General features: G+C 37.5%; 1 protein-coding gene across 2 annotated transcripts; it reads right to left on the bottom strand.

Annotated features, from left to right (window-relative positions):
• Nucleotides 1-9,692: 9,692 nt before the first annotated feature.
• LOC125478066 (mitochondrial Rho GTPase 2-like) lies at nucleotides 9,693-14,970 on the bottom strand. Of its 2 annotated transcripts, none has more exons than XM_048585819.1 (14): nucleotides 14,696-14,970; nucleotides 14,414-14,546; nucleotides 14,160-14,309; nucleotides 13,889-14,065; nucleotides 13,546-13,797; nucleotides 13,287-13,355; nucleotides 13,108-13,163; nucleotides 12,340-12,421; nucleotides 11,958-12,169; nucleotides 11,524-11,593; nucleotides 11,230-11,339; nucleotides 10,486-10,636; nucleotides 10,149-10,335; nucleotides 9,693-10,072 (listed from the first exon to the last, which is right to left on the bottom strand). In XM_048585819.1, the coding sequence occupies exons 1-14, from the start codon at nucleotides 14,899-14,901 to the stop codon at nucleotides 9,978-9,980; spliced, it is 1,950 nt and encodes a 649-aa protein (XP_048441776.1). In that variant the 5' UTR covers nucleotides 14,902-14,970; the 3' UTR covers nucleotides 9,693-9,977. The 2 variants fall into 2 exon arrangements, with proteins under 2 accessions (XP_048441776.1, XP_048441777.1); XM_048585820.1 differs by having other exon boundaries at nucleotides 9,693-10,051.
• Between the last annotated feature and the right edge of the window lie 109 nt (nucleotides 14,971-15,079).

The following is a 15,079-nucleotide window of genomic DNA, read 5'->3' as shown; positions in this document are numbered from 1 at the left end:
AAATCATTAATTGTCATCTCGGGTTCCACCCTATATAACTGTTTGTGGAAAGCCATCTCCATTTGCCCCCAGTTGGCAATGAAATTAGGGGGCAATAGAGAATACCATTGAGATGCTAAGCCAGCCAACGAGTTCCCAAACAACCTTAACTTATAGTTAGGATTGTCTTCAAATGCCACACAATGGTTGGAGAACTTAAAGATGTTATCTCTAGAGGACACATTGCAATCTTCTCCACTGAAAGTAGGGAGCGCATGCATCTTGAAGTTAAGGGGAAAAGGTGCTACTCATCAATATACTCTGGGTAGGGCTTCTGATACGTGATCCTGCACAACAAACGAGCTTGGGGTTAAGTATTCTGGACCACCATCCTTCTCAACTCAGCTAACTTATCTCTGAGTTGCTGGTTGGCTGCATTGTTGCGTGGGGTATAAGGAGGCCTTCACTTCGAGCTTCTCTTATTGCCCGAGAAAGTTTCTTTTTTTGGCTCCGACTATCTCCACTTGACTTCCCCTCCCTTATTACCCAATGATGATGGCCTATAAGGAGGTAGTTTGCCCGCAGTTGTGGATCCATATTTCCCACAGGTCTTTCCAGTTGGTTGATTTAACCCATACTTCTTTCTATATTGCCCGATCTGCCCCGTATTATCTAGTGGGAATAATAGAAGGTTCGGCAAATCTGTCTCCAAAATCTCTTCTGCTTTTGGCTGGCTGGTTCTAGGCTCTTCCTTTTTCCTTCCCCTATCATTTTTTTCCTCAAGCAAAGGAAATAGGGGAATCATTGTCTCTTTCAGGGCTTCTCTCCCTGATTATTTCACTAGCCCGGTCATATCTTGGGGAAGAATACTCTAAGTTTAGCCTACCTTGTAGACTTCCTGTTAGGGAACAAAGTCTGCTTACTTATCCTATAGTTTCCAGGGAAATCTTCTTTATACTTTTCAATACTTGTACCATGGTGGCTTGCAAGTCTTCATTGGTCACCTTTCCTCCTGACTTCTCAAATGAAGTTGGGCTTTCTAAAACAGCAGAATTCTGTAAGGATGGGAAATCTTTGGGATGATCTGTCATTTTTAATCCTTTTGGGCAATGTGGTTGCCCATACTCTACGTTCCACCTAAAAGTTCGTTCGTTCCTCTTCTGGGCATACAAAAGTCTTTATGAGGTCCCACCGGACGTGCCAAAACTATGTTTGAGGCAAATGTGGATCTGGCCCTTCGCACAGCTCCCCTGGGGTGGATGGCACTTGGTGTGTTTGTGTTGGTATTTGCTGACTTCTTGTTGCTTAGTATACTACAAGAAGAATATAAAGTTAGTTTTGAAAGGTGCATTTGTGGGGTCTTAGGTATAGGCCTTGAGGCTCGCAATCAAAATAACAAAATGCTAGGCATGCCACTGTTATCTCAATATAACAGATGTAGAACATATTTGGTTTAAGTTGATTACTTGCGCCCTAAGTTACTCAAACTTCTTGTCATCAAAGGATTGTCACAGATGAGTTAAGTCTGCATTAAGTTCTTTTTCTTGCCTTGTAAACAAAGACTTTTAGTTCAGGATCTTGTATGTTCAAATGAAGAGAGTCCAGAGCCCTTTAAACCATTTCCTTAATTCCAAATTATTCTTAATGAAAACAAGTTTATTAAGTTAACTAAATCTGGATGCAAATGTGACTCTTAGGTAGAAAATAATTGGAAATAACTTGAACACATACTGAAAAGTTCATTAGGATGACATATCTACTAATTTAAAGGACAAACCAAAAGATTCAGGCAAGATTTCACCTTGTTTGGCAAGGTCGAACTTCTTACAACCATTTCTCTTTAAGTTTACAAAGGTTATACACTAAAAGGGATGGATGGTAAGCAGGTCTTACACGAGGGAATCGATACTACAACACTAGGGATGGTAACAGAGTTTTTATACTAGACAAAAGATGGCTTTTCTATGGAAACTATTGCTAAAAGGACTGAATCTGGGTTGATTTCAGCTTTCTAAATGCAAATCTGGCTTGAGAGCAGAGTTTGTATGCTTGTTTGTTTGATTGGTTGAGTGTCCTTGTCTTATATGCTTGCTTCCTCTTTTATAGGCAATCTGGCCCGACTACTTTTAGCTTTGCTCTTACCCGAAAGCTTTTGGAGGGTAGTGAGTCAACATTTTACTTGTAGTGCCACTAGAAAGTACTTTTTGGTTAGTAGTGAGTTGGTCTCTGTCACTTGTCACTTTAATCATAGGCACGTGGCCTATGCCTTGGCCGAGAAGGCTTCAATTTGCTCTAGGTTTCGTAGCTGGGCTTCAGGCAAATTCATCTTGTTTGGGCGTCTTCGGGTCTCCCATCAATTAAGCCCAATATTCAAATATTAATCCAAACAAGTTTATTTCCTCAAAATTCGACGTTCAAAACATTCCCACCACTCTCTTCCACCCAATTGGATACAAGAAAAATAAAAACACAAAAACCCGCACAAATACCTCAAAATCTTGAATTGTCCCCACATTTTAAGCTTTGGCTACCTCTGCGTTATACAGATGCTACTTTGTGTACTGAACTATCTCTCTCTCCCTCTCTCCTTCTATATACCATTGTTTATGCACGGCATGGCTACTCCTGAGCTGTCCTTAATTGTCCCTTTCATGGATACCAAAGAAATTATTGCGGCACATAACACTTCCATAATCTCAGTAAGTTGGAAAACCTAACTTGATTTCACTGTACAAATGTTTCTTTAAAAAGATAAGCAGCTTTGATTGTAATAAAGAAAATAAGCAATTTTGATTATGACGTTATATAATGAAATAAAATAATGTCATATTAACAAGGAAAAGAGCCTTCATCCATGTGGAGAATAAAAGAAGTTATCCACACACACACACAAAAAAAAATAAATAAATAAATAAATATATATATATATATATATATATATATATTAATGTGTTGCGTGTTAAAAAGGGACTTGACCAAAGCTAAGCTTTATACAAACCCACAAATTAGGTCCATGTACAACATCGACAGGTCCCCTGGACTGTGGTGATCCATCTCATCCTGCCATGCATATATACTGATATGCATAATATTATGCCTTGAGAATGGGGAGACTGTAAATCCCACCATTAATTATGTGTGGTCTTCCACGCAGCATTGTCACCCCTCTTGTCCTCGTGTTCAACTCCATTGCTCTCCACTTGCGTCCAATAATATTTTGGACCTCTTATCACCCATGCATTAGGCCACAGTGTTCGGTACGTACCTTGTGTTGGATATCCATGTCATCGTACTAATCCGATTCCCTCTTTCTTCAATCCTCTCCTATTCCGGGGTTTGAAGCTGCCATGTTTGATTTGATTTTTCAACTCTCACCTTTGTTGGTTTCAAATAAACGATAGTAGTTGTTGGGTTAATTAAGATGGATAAAGTTGCACCTAGTTTGTTAGGGGAAATATTATTCAGACAATTTCAAAAGCTAGTTTCTATTTTAAATTTTGCAATTAACTGTATTATTTGTAAACATATAACTCATATTATTTCTATATAATTAGGGTTAGTGTGCAAATTCAAAGCATCAAGTGAAGTACAAGATTATTGATAATATAGATGGGAAAAGTCCTTTTTTGTTTGATAATGGAGACGGGAAATGTCGACTGAACAAGTAAGCAGATAACAAGGGAGTAAGGACCAACCATTAATATGGCAATATTGCAAGCAAGGGCACGTAGATATGCATGGTAGCTTTAAACCAAGGCCACCAGAGTCCTTGGTGCTGATGGCTCGACTTAATACTTGGTGTCTGAAAATCATAAAACATTTGTTTCTGTAGACATCATTATCACCAATATTCTAAATGACATAGTGATGGCTGAGTTGGTATTGGATTTTATAACCACAGACAGAAAGTGCAAGTGAGGGCAAAGCACTTGCAACTTGTCAAAGATTTAAAAAAGGAGGTTCAGCCATCCGATACTAATGAGTCAATCAAGCACCGCTACTATTTAAGTTAAGTGACATTGCGTATGATAATTAATGAAGTTCATTTTTTAGGCGAATTAATCAAGTTCATTATAATAATGTACGTGTAATGCTCTCTTAATCATCACCGGTTGATCAAAAATGCATGATTACTCATTCTTAGATTTGACATTAAGTTTGAAATTAAATCATAAAAAATATGTCTATTTGTTCTTCACTATAATAACAAATTAAACGGTAAATGGCCATTGATAAAATGATAACAAAGAGAACATAAAGTTATCAATGAATAAATGATGACCAGATGCCCTCTAGTACTACAGTTTAATAGTATTCCTCTTCACTTGTAAGTGAGAGATCTTATATTCGATTCTCGTCAAAGCAAATTTGAATCACATTATTGCTAGCCCATTGTGAGGCTAAACCCACCCCCTCCTTTTTAATGTAGACAATATCGTTTGTTAAAAAACGATGATAACCAGGGAAATTTCTATGCATATATACCTTAAATTAATTAATTAACTTGTAAAACAAATGCATTTTTTTTTGTCCCGAGTAAAAGCATGCATGGACACACATACATGAGGAATGTTAGGAGACTCTTAAAAGTGGGACTCTCCATGGACTCTTTGACTTCTCACAATTTAACGTCAATTCTCATGCTAATTATAAAACATTGGGTAAATTACACAAAACTACCTCAGCTATTAGTCATTAATAGTTTCATACCTCGTCTTTAAAAAGTTTCAACCTCATCTACGAATTTGTTACAATTTCATACCTTCCGTTAGTTGTCTGTCAATTCCTCCATTAAAATGCTGATGTGGCAATTGACGGGACCCATTTTCTATTAAAAAAATATTTATATAAAATAATAAATAATAAATAATAATAATAATAATAAAACACCTCAGCCATCTTTTTCCCCGCTCCCACCCCCAACCCAAAAACCCAGCTCGCCCAAAACCAGAACACCCCCCCCACCCCCACCAGATCCCCAAAACCAAAAACAAATCCCAAATTCCCCCAATTTTCAAATTCAAATCCCTCTTCTCCCGGAATAAGAAATCCAGCCTTCACCCCCACGCACTCGCGATCCCCCTTCTTCCACTCGCACGCCCAGATCGCCGAACTCGACCAAGCCATCATGAGCAGCCTGGGGCAGCCCGCCTCAGCCTTCGGATCCGGTTCCTCTGGATCGCGCCGTCGAGTTTCGGCGCTCGCAGCCTTTGGCTCGCTTTCACGGCGCTCTCCCTTTCTCCCTTTGCCACACAATTTGGGATTTGTTTTTGGGGAAGAAAATGTGTGAGGAAGAAGAGAGAGAGAGAGAGAGAGAGAGAGAGAGAGAGAGAGAGAGAGGGGGGTTGCGGGGGAGGTGGGGGTGGGGTTATGGGTTTGGAAGGAAGGTTTTAGGGAGCGTGGGGGGTGGGGGGGGGGACGCGTCGAATGGGAAGAGGATGGGGATTTTTGCCGGGGTGGCCGGGGGGGGGGGGAGGGGTGTGGGGAAGGGGATCAGGTGTGGGTTTGGAATTTTTTGGTTTTTTTTATTTTAATATTTAATTATTTTTTTAATAAAAAATAGGTCCCGTCACTTGCCACATCAGCATTTTAACAGAGGAATTGACAGACAACTAACGGAAGGTATGAAATTGTAACAAATTCGTAGATGAGGTATGACATTGAAACTTTTTAAAGACGAGATATGAAACTGTTAATGATCCAATAGTTGAGATAGTTTTGTATCAAAAACATGAAGTGGCAGATAATCTATGGAGAATCTCACTTTGAAGGGTCCCCTTAGTACTCCTCTACATACACGCATATATTACTGATTATAGATTTGAATTAATAAACCACTCTTTGTCAATAAATAAAAAAAAAAAAAAAAACTTTTATACATTTTCATTCATAACTAAAAAAAAAAAAATTAAAAATTATGGCCATTATAGTAAATTCACACAAAAAATTTTGCTATATTTTTTGTGCCTCAACTACATGTCATCAAAACCTGATCTCTAATTTTTTTTTTTTTAAAAAAAGAAAAAAATATGTCCTCTCTCCCTCTCTCTTTCACATTTCTCTCCAACTTCTCTCTCTTCCATTTTTATTTTTATTTTTATTTTTTTGAAGTTTTATATTTACTCTTCATCTAGTTTGTCAACTAATTGAAAATATTACATATAATGCTTTAATTAATTAATGGCTTGCAAACTGTAATCAACTAGTCATCATGAAAGTTGATGAGCAAGTGGCACATGATATCTATCTGAGAATCTGCATGGTTAACAAAAGGACGAATATTCAGAGCAGAAGATCTAAGACGGTATCAAACCAGGATTCCACGATCGAAATTTCCATAAGCATTTTGGATTCTCGATATCTTTGACAAAGCTCCTTGTTGGGTTTTTCATAAGATTTCTGTCTGTTTGCTCAATTATTTACCGATCTCTTTCAAATGAGAAAAGAAAGGAAAAGATTTTCTGAACGTCGATCCATTTTTTAACATATGTGTCTGTCTTGAATTCGATTGTAAACCCTGGCCCACTCATTCGATTATGCTAACTAGCTAGCTAGGTAGCTAGGAAGTAGGAACCCTAGCTATAGACTATAGTACGTCGATCGTATATCTTGGTGGGAAATCCTAGCCGTACGTCTTTGTATGTACCGACTAGCTAGGTACATCAGTTGCTATAAAGAGTTAGTTCAGGTGTTTTTCACGTTAGTTTCATGCAACATGTTGCCTGCATGTATGCATGTTCATGGGGAGAATGATAAATTATATATCTTCATGTATAGAATGACATTCAAGTTTTGTATCAACTATAGCTCTGAACACATGCGTTTACATTGGTCGATCATGGAAAGATACTCTCTTTCTCCTTATTTTGCAATCGAGAGATTTTTCTATGTATTCAAAATCATTATCATGTTGTATTATTGTTTTACATAAATTATAGTTAATTTGTAAATGAAATATATTAACTATATCATGCTTATATTGTAGCATGTAAAATAGTAAACTTACAGGTGACAGATGTTTCGAGCACACAAAATTTACCCTCTCTTTGCTTTCTTCTCTCTAGACGCGCGTTCTCTCTCTCTCTCTCTCTCTCTCTCTCTCTCTCTCTCTCTTTGTGCATGTGAAGAAATTTTTCATTGTGACGGAAATATGAATGGTACACCATGTGTTTTTATAGAAGTAGAAAATTTTATTTTTTAAGTTATTAACTTTTTAACACATATATTCCATTATTTGTATAATAATATGTGGTGTATTACTCTATGTATCAATCACACTGAAAAATCTCTCGTGTATATGCATGATTTCTCTTCCTCAAATGCACCAATAACGTGTGGACAAAGATCTTAGGAGCTAGCCCGCTGCAGAGATGCATGAAGGAAAATAGTCAAAAGCATGCAAGTAAAGCGATACATTGAGATCTTGAGAGATATAAAACTGCTCTTTCTTGTCAGGCAGATAGATCACAGAGAGACACTTGACAAATGGAGGTTCTTCTTTGGAGTGATGGAAACCAAAGAACTAGATTATTATTATTATTTTCTTTTTCTTTTTTTTTTTCTTTTTTTTGAAAAAGAACTAGATATTTTTGTAAAAGGATCCGGCAAAGAACTAGATATTTTTGGAAAAAGGATCATTGCCTGATCTTTTTTCTGGAGATCCTATGGATCCCGTGATCGTTACCATTCATCATACATCGTACTGTCAGAAATCATTTTAAATTAAATATAAATAGTACCTCATGAAAACTGACCGCACGATGTACGATGAATGGTCACGATCACAAAATCCCTAGGAAAATAATCCAACAATGATCATTTTCCGATATTTTTCACCTCTATCTGCCAACTTGATACACGTCGATCTTCCACAATCCCATCCTTTAATTTAAATCAGATTCTTTGATTTTTGTTTTAAGAATGTGGGATATTATTTATACATACAGAAATAATACACTCTCTAGTACCTATAAGATTCAAAAATGAAGAGCAACTTTCACGCATGGCAATGTTCGTTTCACAAAATATCAAGAGTAATTGATTATGTTGATTATTTTCGTTAGGTTTTCACGCTTCGTTTGACCACTTTGACTATTCACATTAGTCGTGCTGACAACTTCACTATGAAATAAATTCCAACTAGGGTGATTACTTCATAAAAGACATGGTACATCAATCGTGCACACATAAGCTTACGAAAAACTTTAAGAAAAGATAGACATACACAAGACATCACTTATGCAAACATAACATGGGTAATACTTCCACCTGCATCATTTACAAACAAATACACGAACATGAGCTTCAAACCATAAGAAAAATCCTCCAATGAGACCTAAACAAAAGAAGCCTAGGTAGAAAATGACATGCTGACGCTGCCGTGAAACCAGAGGAGACCATCCCCTACGTACATTGCTTTACATAAAATTAAGCCTTTCACTAGTGTAATATTACGCGTGAAATTATAGTTGTCGTAGCAATTTTGTCCCAATTTTTAAGTTTTGAATGATGAAATTATTGAAAATTTTGGCCAACAAGTTCAATCAAGGTAAACCTAAAGAGGAACATCAAAGGTTTGAAGTGAAGGCAGAGACACCACCCCAAAGACAAAATCATAGTGCTTTTGCTCCATTGTTCTCCCTCACTCAATTACCTAGGAAATAGGATAATTTAGGATTCGCATATGTCCACTACTGGAAAAGGAACTACAAGATTCGCATATGCCCGTCCATCCAGTCGGAGGACGCCCTACTTGAGCAAACAAAATTTTTGGCCGAAACTGCACCATTACTACTTAGAGATTTGAGATAATTTGGGACACGTCACGTGCAATACCTAATGTCCATACTTTGTGTACCAAGGCAAATGGGGGTTTAGGTATGTGTGGGTTGGTCTAGTTGGTTAGGTTTTGCTTTTTTGCAGTCGAGTTTGAACATTACTTCACGCACAACAATATTCAAGTTTTATCCCACTAAGTGAGGTCAACTATATAAATTCTCAAACCACAGTGCTTGTTTTGCCCCAAGCTTTAAAAATCAAGGTAAAAAATAAATTGTTAATACTTTGTTAATCATATTGATCTTGACCATTTGTTTCATGGAAATTTATGTACTAACTTGATTTTGACGAGAGATTTTCAATGTGTTTGGAACATGGAACGGTCCATCATATGTCATTATACAAACGGTGGGAATTTATTTTTTTGTTTTCAAGTGTCCATCCATTTGTATAATAACATGTGAATTAACTGCCTGTGTTTCGGGCACACCAAAAAATATTTCGATTTTGTATGTTGAAGTAAAAATATCGTTTACAAATCATACATCCCTAAAAAACTGAGATTCATATCTTTAACCACCAACTTAGAAGGGTTGTTCTAAATATAAAGAGTTGGGACTTTTATTTTATTTTATTATAATGTACTCTTATTTACGAGGAAGGGGAGTCGAACTTGATATGTATTAAGTTCAAGAAGCCCAGTCTTGAGATCCTTTTGGGTTTCCGGGACAATCCATTCTTTTGGGTTACTTCGGACTTTAGAGAAGCCCAATCTTGAACAGCATAACCATCTCTCCTAACTGGGAATGTAAAACCAAACTTGCATTCGAATTGATGCCCGAGGAAGAAAAGCATTCGTCCCCGCGAAAGCAGACTCGTGGTTGTAATTACGTGTAATTCTCCGCATCGGAGTGAAAAATGGGATTAAAAAATACTTGAGATCAAAATTGACTGTTAATAAACTCGAAGTTGCATGACTGCTTAAATTACAAGCATTTCTGGTATGAACTATAAGGTTATAGATTTCTATATGTTAACGGAAGTCAGCCCTCTCGGGGATAAAAGTAATAATTGCTAATATTTCTGTACATGGTGCTGTTTCGAGAATGTCCCTGTTGAACTAGTCCCGGATTTTCTGAGAAAGGTATGATGGAAAACTAACCAGCAATGATATTGTCGTAGGTTGCAACAGGAATCGACTGATGGACAAATCCTGGAGCCTAACCAGAAGCGTTTCTCCTTGCTGCATAGACACGATAAGCTGCCAGTCCGACAACAGCAGCAGCCGCCCCAACTGTAATTTGATACAGCACATCTATAGTAAAGAATATTCACATAAGGTGTTGCATATACAAGCCAGAGAGAGTAAGCAAGAGAGAGGTGCAACGTACCTGAAACACACATAAGAGATCGATTAACAACTTGGAGATACTTCTTGCGGTTCCTCATAGCCTCAGTTTCAGGAATGCTCAAGTGAGGGTGCTCAGCTGCATTTACGATTTTATAAAACACATCATTCATAGTGCTCAACTTCATGCTCACACGAACAGGTGCCCCAATGCCCAATTCGTGACTTATCTGAAACAACAGAGTCGAAAATCATATATCAGCTTCATTCTTCCTCTATTAAATAATAGGCAACAAAAACCCTAGTTCATGGTGCAGTTGATAATGCATTTCCCGCACATATGAAAATATGTGAAGTCAAAACAATTAAGACTTGTGTACCACGAGTGAATCTCGCACTGCCATTGGATATGCACCGAGATCATCCTTTGCAGCAATAAGGAGGCAGGGTACTCCATAGCCACTTTCTTCTCCTTGCTTAGCAACATCCACAAGGAGTTCTCTTGATCTCTTCCATGAATGTTCGCTCGAACTAGAAAGTAAAAAACAGTGTCACAACATACTATCAGAGACACATAAAACCAATAGAATTGCATGCTACATATAAAGATATACAAAATGAATGAATTATTTGTATGAATCTTATCATGGAAATGTGTAAATTTTTATGTGGATCTTTTCGATCAACTTTTCAGCGATCTTCCCCCATATGTTTGGGGTATACATATGAACCAACATTTGTCCACAAAAAATGTAATTTGCAAACTTTGAACCAACCGAAACAAACAAAACCACCAAACCTTACATGAAATGGTTAATTTGGTTCAAACAAAAACCTCAATCAGTTTTGACTTTGGGTCAAGCCCAGTGTGAAGCAAACCAAACCAAGTTAGTACCCCTATATAAAGAATCCCTTGAATGTTAAATTATATACATTTATAAGCATACCATGCGAAATTATTTTAAATCCTATTACCATGCCAGTAATATAGATTGGTAAACAACTATAAGAAGTAACGATCTTACGAAAGGAAAGCATAACGTACATTACCATTACACTACATCTTGTGCAAAAGTGAGATAATAAATTCGATCGTTTTATTGAACAAAAGAAAACTGAATTACCTGTCATGGACAAATACAGCAACATCACAGGGTGTCAAAAAGGTCTTATCAGACAAATATGTTTTCACTTTGTCTTCTGGTATCTCTCTCAGTACAAGAGTCTTACACCCCTATAGCACAAGTCAAGAAATCAAATCATGGATAAATTTAGATCCATGATACTAAACTTCGTATGGTTGTCTGTTCATTTATTTTATTTGCCACACTTCCATTTAAACCAGGACTTCATTAAACTTGCTGTATTATCACAAAAACTATCTCAATGCAAAAAGTGTTATATATGATAGTACTCACCCCAATCTGGTTAACGACATTCACTGCATAACGCTCACCAGTAGGTATAGTCTCACTCTTTGAGAAAGGCCTGAGGTCAAAATTGGCAACAACAAATTAACAAAGCCAAATGAAAGAATAATCTAGTCACCACAAATATTTTCTAAAATGGAAGATAGAGCAGAGTCAAACAGGAAAGGGATAGCAGACACGGTGAGCTTTGTCTCAGTTTGAAAAGAAAAAAGAAGAGAAATTTGGGTAGTTTCAGGAGCAAAATAGTTCATTTGTGTAGAAGTATAACAGCATCTGAGAGCTAGGAAGTTATCACCCAATAAATTTTGTTATACCAAAGACTAAGAAAATGGGATTAGGTATGGAGGTACCCTTTCTCTTCGCATTTATAATATACGGAACTAATTAACTATGTTGAGTACAGTGAAGGGGGAAAGCCATACCTTCCTATGAATGAATTTAAAAGAGCGGATTTTCCTGCATTTTTAGGACCAAAAACGAAGCAGTTGAAAACATTTCTTTCCGTTTTTTGCTTTTTACGATCTACTGATCTTCTCCTAGTAACATGGATCGCTGAAGCAGGACTGCCATTGTATCCAACACATATCAAATTCGCCAAACTTTGCTTTGGATTTAACAGTGTCATGAGGGCCCACTGGAATCACAAAAAACAAAGATATAGTTACAATTTACAATTGGCTTAAGGAGATTCTTTAAACAAAGAAAAAAGGGAAACATGTATATCATCCAAAATAAACGAAAAAAAAATTCATGAAGAGCATATGTGAGCTAATTTAAACAGGGTAGCAATGAAAAAGAAGATACCTCAGACAAAAATGCATTAAGAGGTAAATTCCCTGATGCCGTTCTCTCTGCAGCATCCTCATAAGGAGCTTCACTCCAAGGACTGAAATTTCAGTTAACAGCATATTAAAAATCTATTTTTTGGAGAATAAATAGAAACCATGATAGGAACATACATTATTTTATCCACAAATAACAAAAGGGTAAAAGGAAAAAAGGTAGAAAAATATGGAGATAAATCAGGATTTCATGCAAGCTTCAGTTACTTCAGGACTTCACGAATCCTAACAGCTGACCCCCCTTAGTGGGATAAGGCTTTGTTGTTGCTGGATGAAACTAACAACGCATAGCTTGCAACACTATCACAATCAAAAGTATTGTATAAGAGAAAGACAGAAACTTTAACATTTGGAGTGTGACATCCTGGCCATCTCTTACCATTTGCAAACTGAAACTCGTCACGAGAGAAATTAACCATGACTCCATATATTCAGGATCTTATTCTTATCCCAACACTCAAACATTTGGTTGTCATGTGAGGAACAGAAAATTTACCGCCCATTAAACAGAAAGTATAAACTCAAGCACACATCTATCAATTAACTTCCAATTATTACAGGAAACAGAGATGTACCCTTCTCAGCTGGCACAAGCAGCATAATATGCTGGTACCAAATAGAGTGGTTTCATTGAAAAAAAAAAATAAGGGAACAACTAGGTATGCAATCCAACAGAATGCAAAATATGTACATTGCAGTAAACTAAGGAACATATCCGAGCTGAACTCACTTTTCTGGAGCAGTAGAAAACAGGTTATCAAGCTCACGTGGTTGAAGGGCTCCATCCTAGTTGACAAGGTACATTTGGAAATAAAATTACAGCATACTCATTAGCACAGTTACCATAGACAAAGCATAAATCACATTGCAAAGGCATACAAGTATGGTGAGAATGGATAATAGGCATACATTATCATGATCATTTATACGAAAGATCCCCTTCAGGTGCTCAACAGCCTCATTCGTCAGCTCCATGCTCTGAAATATGACATTAAGAGTAAGTATTTCACATCCACCATTAAAAACAAAGTATTAAGAAACGGTACAAAACAAACACACTGGCAGAGACCGATACAACTGTCTATGACAAAACTTGCCCCAATACCTTCTAATTAACAAAACAGTGTAGCCAACACTAAAACCTTAAAATGATACGACTGAGCTATACCTGATCTGGAGAACGCTTGGATGGAAGTACGAGAATGTCTTCCCTGAGTTTTAGATCATCATCATATCCAAATTGTCTGAGGACAGACCAAGTTGTTTCAATATGTTCTCTCTCAATGAAAAGAGTATGAAGATAATAGAACCCCTTGGGGGTAAGACCAATATCATTGACACCTTCTGGTTTCCTCTCATGTACAACCCTTTTAACTCGCACAAGTTCCTCGGGCTGTAGCGGAGCATTAAAACACTTAACCTGTTTGTGGCAGTTACATAACGTCAAACTTCCAAATAAGTGACTGAAAAATGACCACAAAGCACACGACATAAAGGAAAGAAAAAAAAACCTGGAAATCATTCAGCTCCTCATCATTAAGGGCACCGTCCATGTCACGATCACAAAGAGTAAAAATCCGTTTCAAAGCTCTAATACATCGGGGTTGCAGACCTTGCGTTTCTTGATCAAACAACGGAGTTGTTGGATGAAGGACTGCCTTTGAAGCATAATAAAACACTTCAGGAACCTATACACATGTAAATTAAAATTGTTCAAACTTCAAGCTCCCTCGCCTTTATACAACGGTACAGAACAAAAAGCGTTTTGACATTTAAACAAACCTGAACTTGAGCGGATGCGGAACACTCAATGCAAGTCTGAATTTCTCTAAATTGATGCATGATTGGTGACATCACCTGCTCCATGCTCATCTGCTCCTGCGGATTTCGCAAATCTAACTTGCATCCAACCAGAATTACCGGCACCTTCACCTAATATTTTGTTCCACATTCCCATATTATTGATCGATTAATCAAAAATTAACAACTAAAACAATTTCATAGCACTAAACCACTTGAATAGTTGGATTACAAACCTCCAAGTGGCGAAGCTCGAGCAGCCAGTAAGTAGTGAGACGAGTGAGCGTCATCGGCTGATCGCAGGCGTACGTTAGCACCACCACATCCGCTCGCTTCAGTTCTTCGTTCCTCTTACTGCAATTCTCCAAGCTAAACACAAATACCAAGCAAATTCACATCAAAAATTTTGCTTTCTATTTTTTTGAAAAAAAATAAATCGCAGTTTCAGTTTTTCCCTAATTTGCAGTGTGTATATGCATATATATATATATATATATATCTGTGTATGTATAGCTGACCTGGAAGAGGTGTCGATGATGGTGAGTGGAACGAAATCTGGAAACATATCGGCGGCGAGGCGCGTTGGGGGAAGCACGGGAGGGACGTTGGGGTCGAACGCGTCGGTGGCCACGGCGGTAATCAAGGTCGACTTGCCGGTGCCGCGGTCGCCAGCGACGACGACTCGGACGCCGGTGCGTTGACCGGTGTACATAAGTGCTGACATGGCCAACGGGATGAGAGTTTTTTTTTTTTAATTTTTTTTTTTTTTTATGGTTGAAAGAATGAGAGAGTCGCGCGGTTTTTATATGTTGACAGTTGAACGAAGACGCGAGAACGACGACAGTTTGTAAGCTGTCGTTTTGATTGCTGGAGCTTTCAATTTTGCTTGGGGAGAAAGATGT

The sequence above is a fragment of a genome, unplaced genomic scaffold, assembly GCF_019419815.1.
Source record: "Pyrus x bretschneideri cultivar Hongxiangsu unplaced genomic scaffold, Pyrus_bretschneideri_v1 Contig23, whole genome shotgun sequence".
Lineage (NCBI taxonomy): Eukaryota > Viridiplantae > Streptophyta > Magnoliopsida > Rosales > Rosaceae > Pyrus > Pyrus x bretschneideri.
Note: the sequence above shows the minus strand (reverse complement) of the source record. Positions and strands in the feature narration are given on the sequence as shown.

Excerpts from the sequence above, each read along its gene's own strand:
- LOC125478066 (XM_048585819.1), bottom strand. The coding sequence starts at position 14,901 with ATGTCAGCACTTATGTACACCGGTCAACGCACCGGCGTCCGAGTCGTC. Across the intron at positions 14,547-14,695 it reads ATCATCGACACCTCTTCCAG|CTTGGAGAATTGCAGTAAGA; the intron begins GTCAGCTATACA and ends ATTTGTGTTTAG. Across the intron at positions 10,637-11,229 it reads GCTGTATTTGTCCATGACAG|TTCGAGCGAACATTCATGGA; the intron begins GTAATTCAGTTT and ends TTTACTTTCTAG.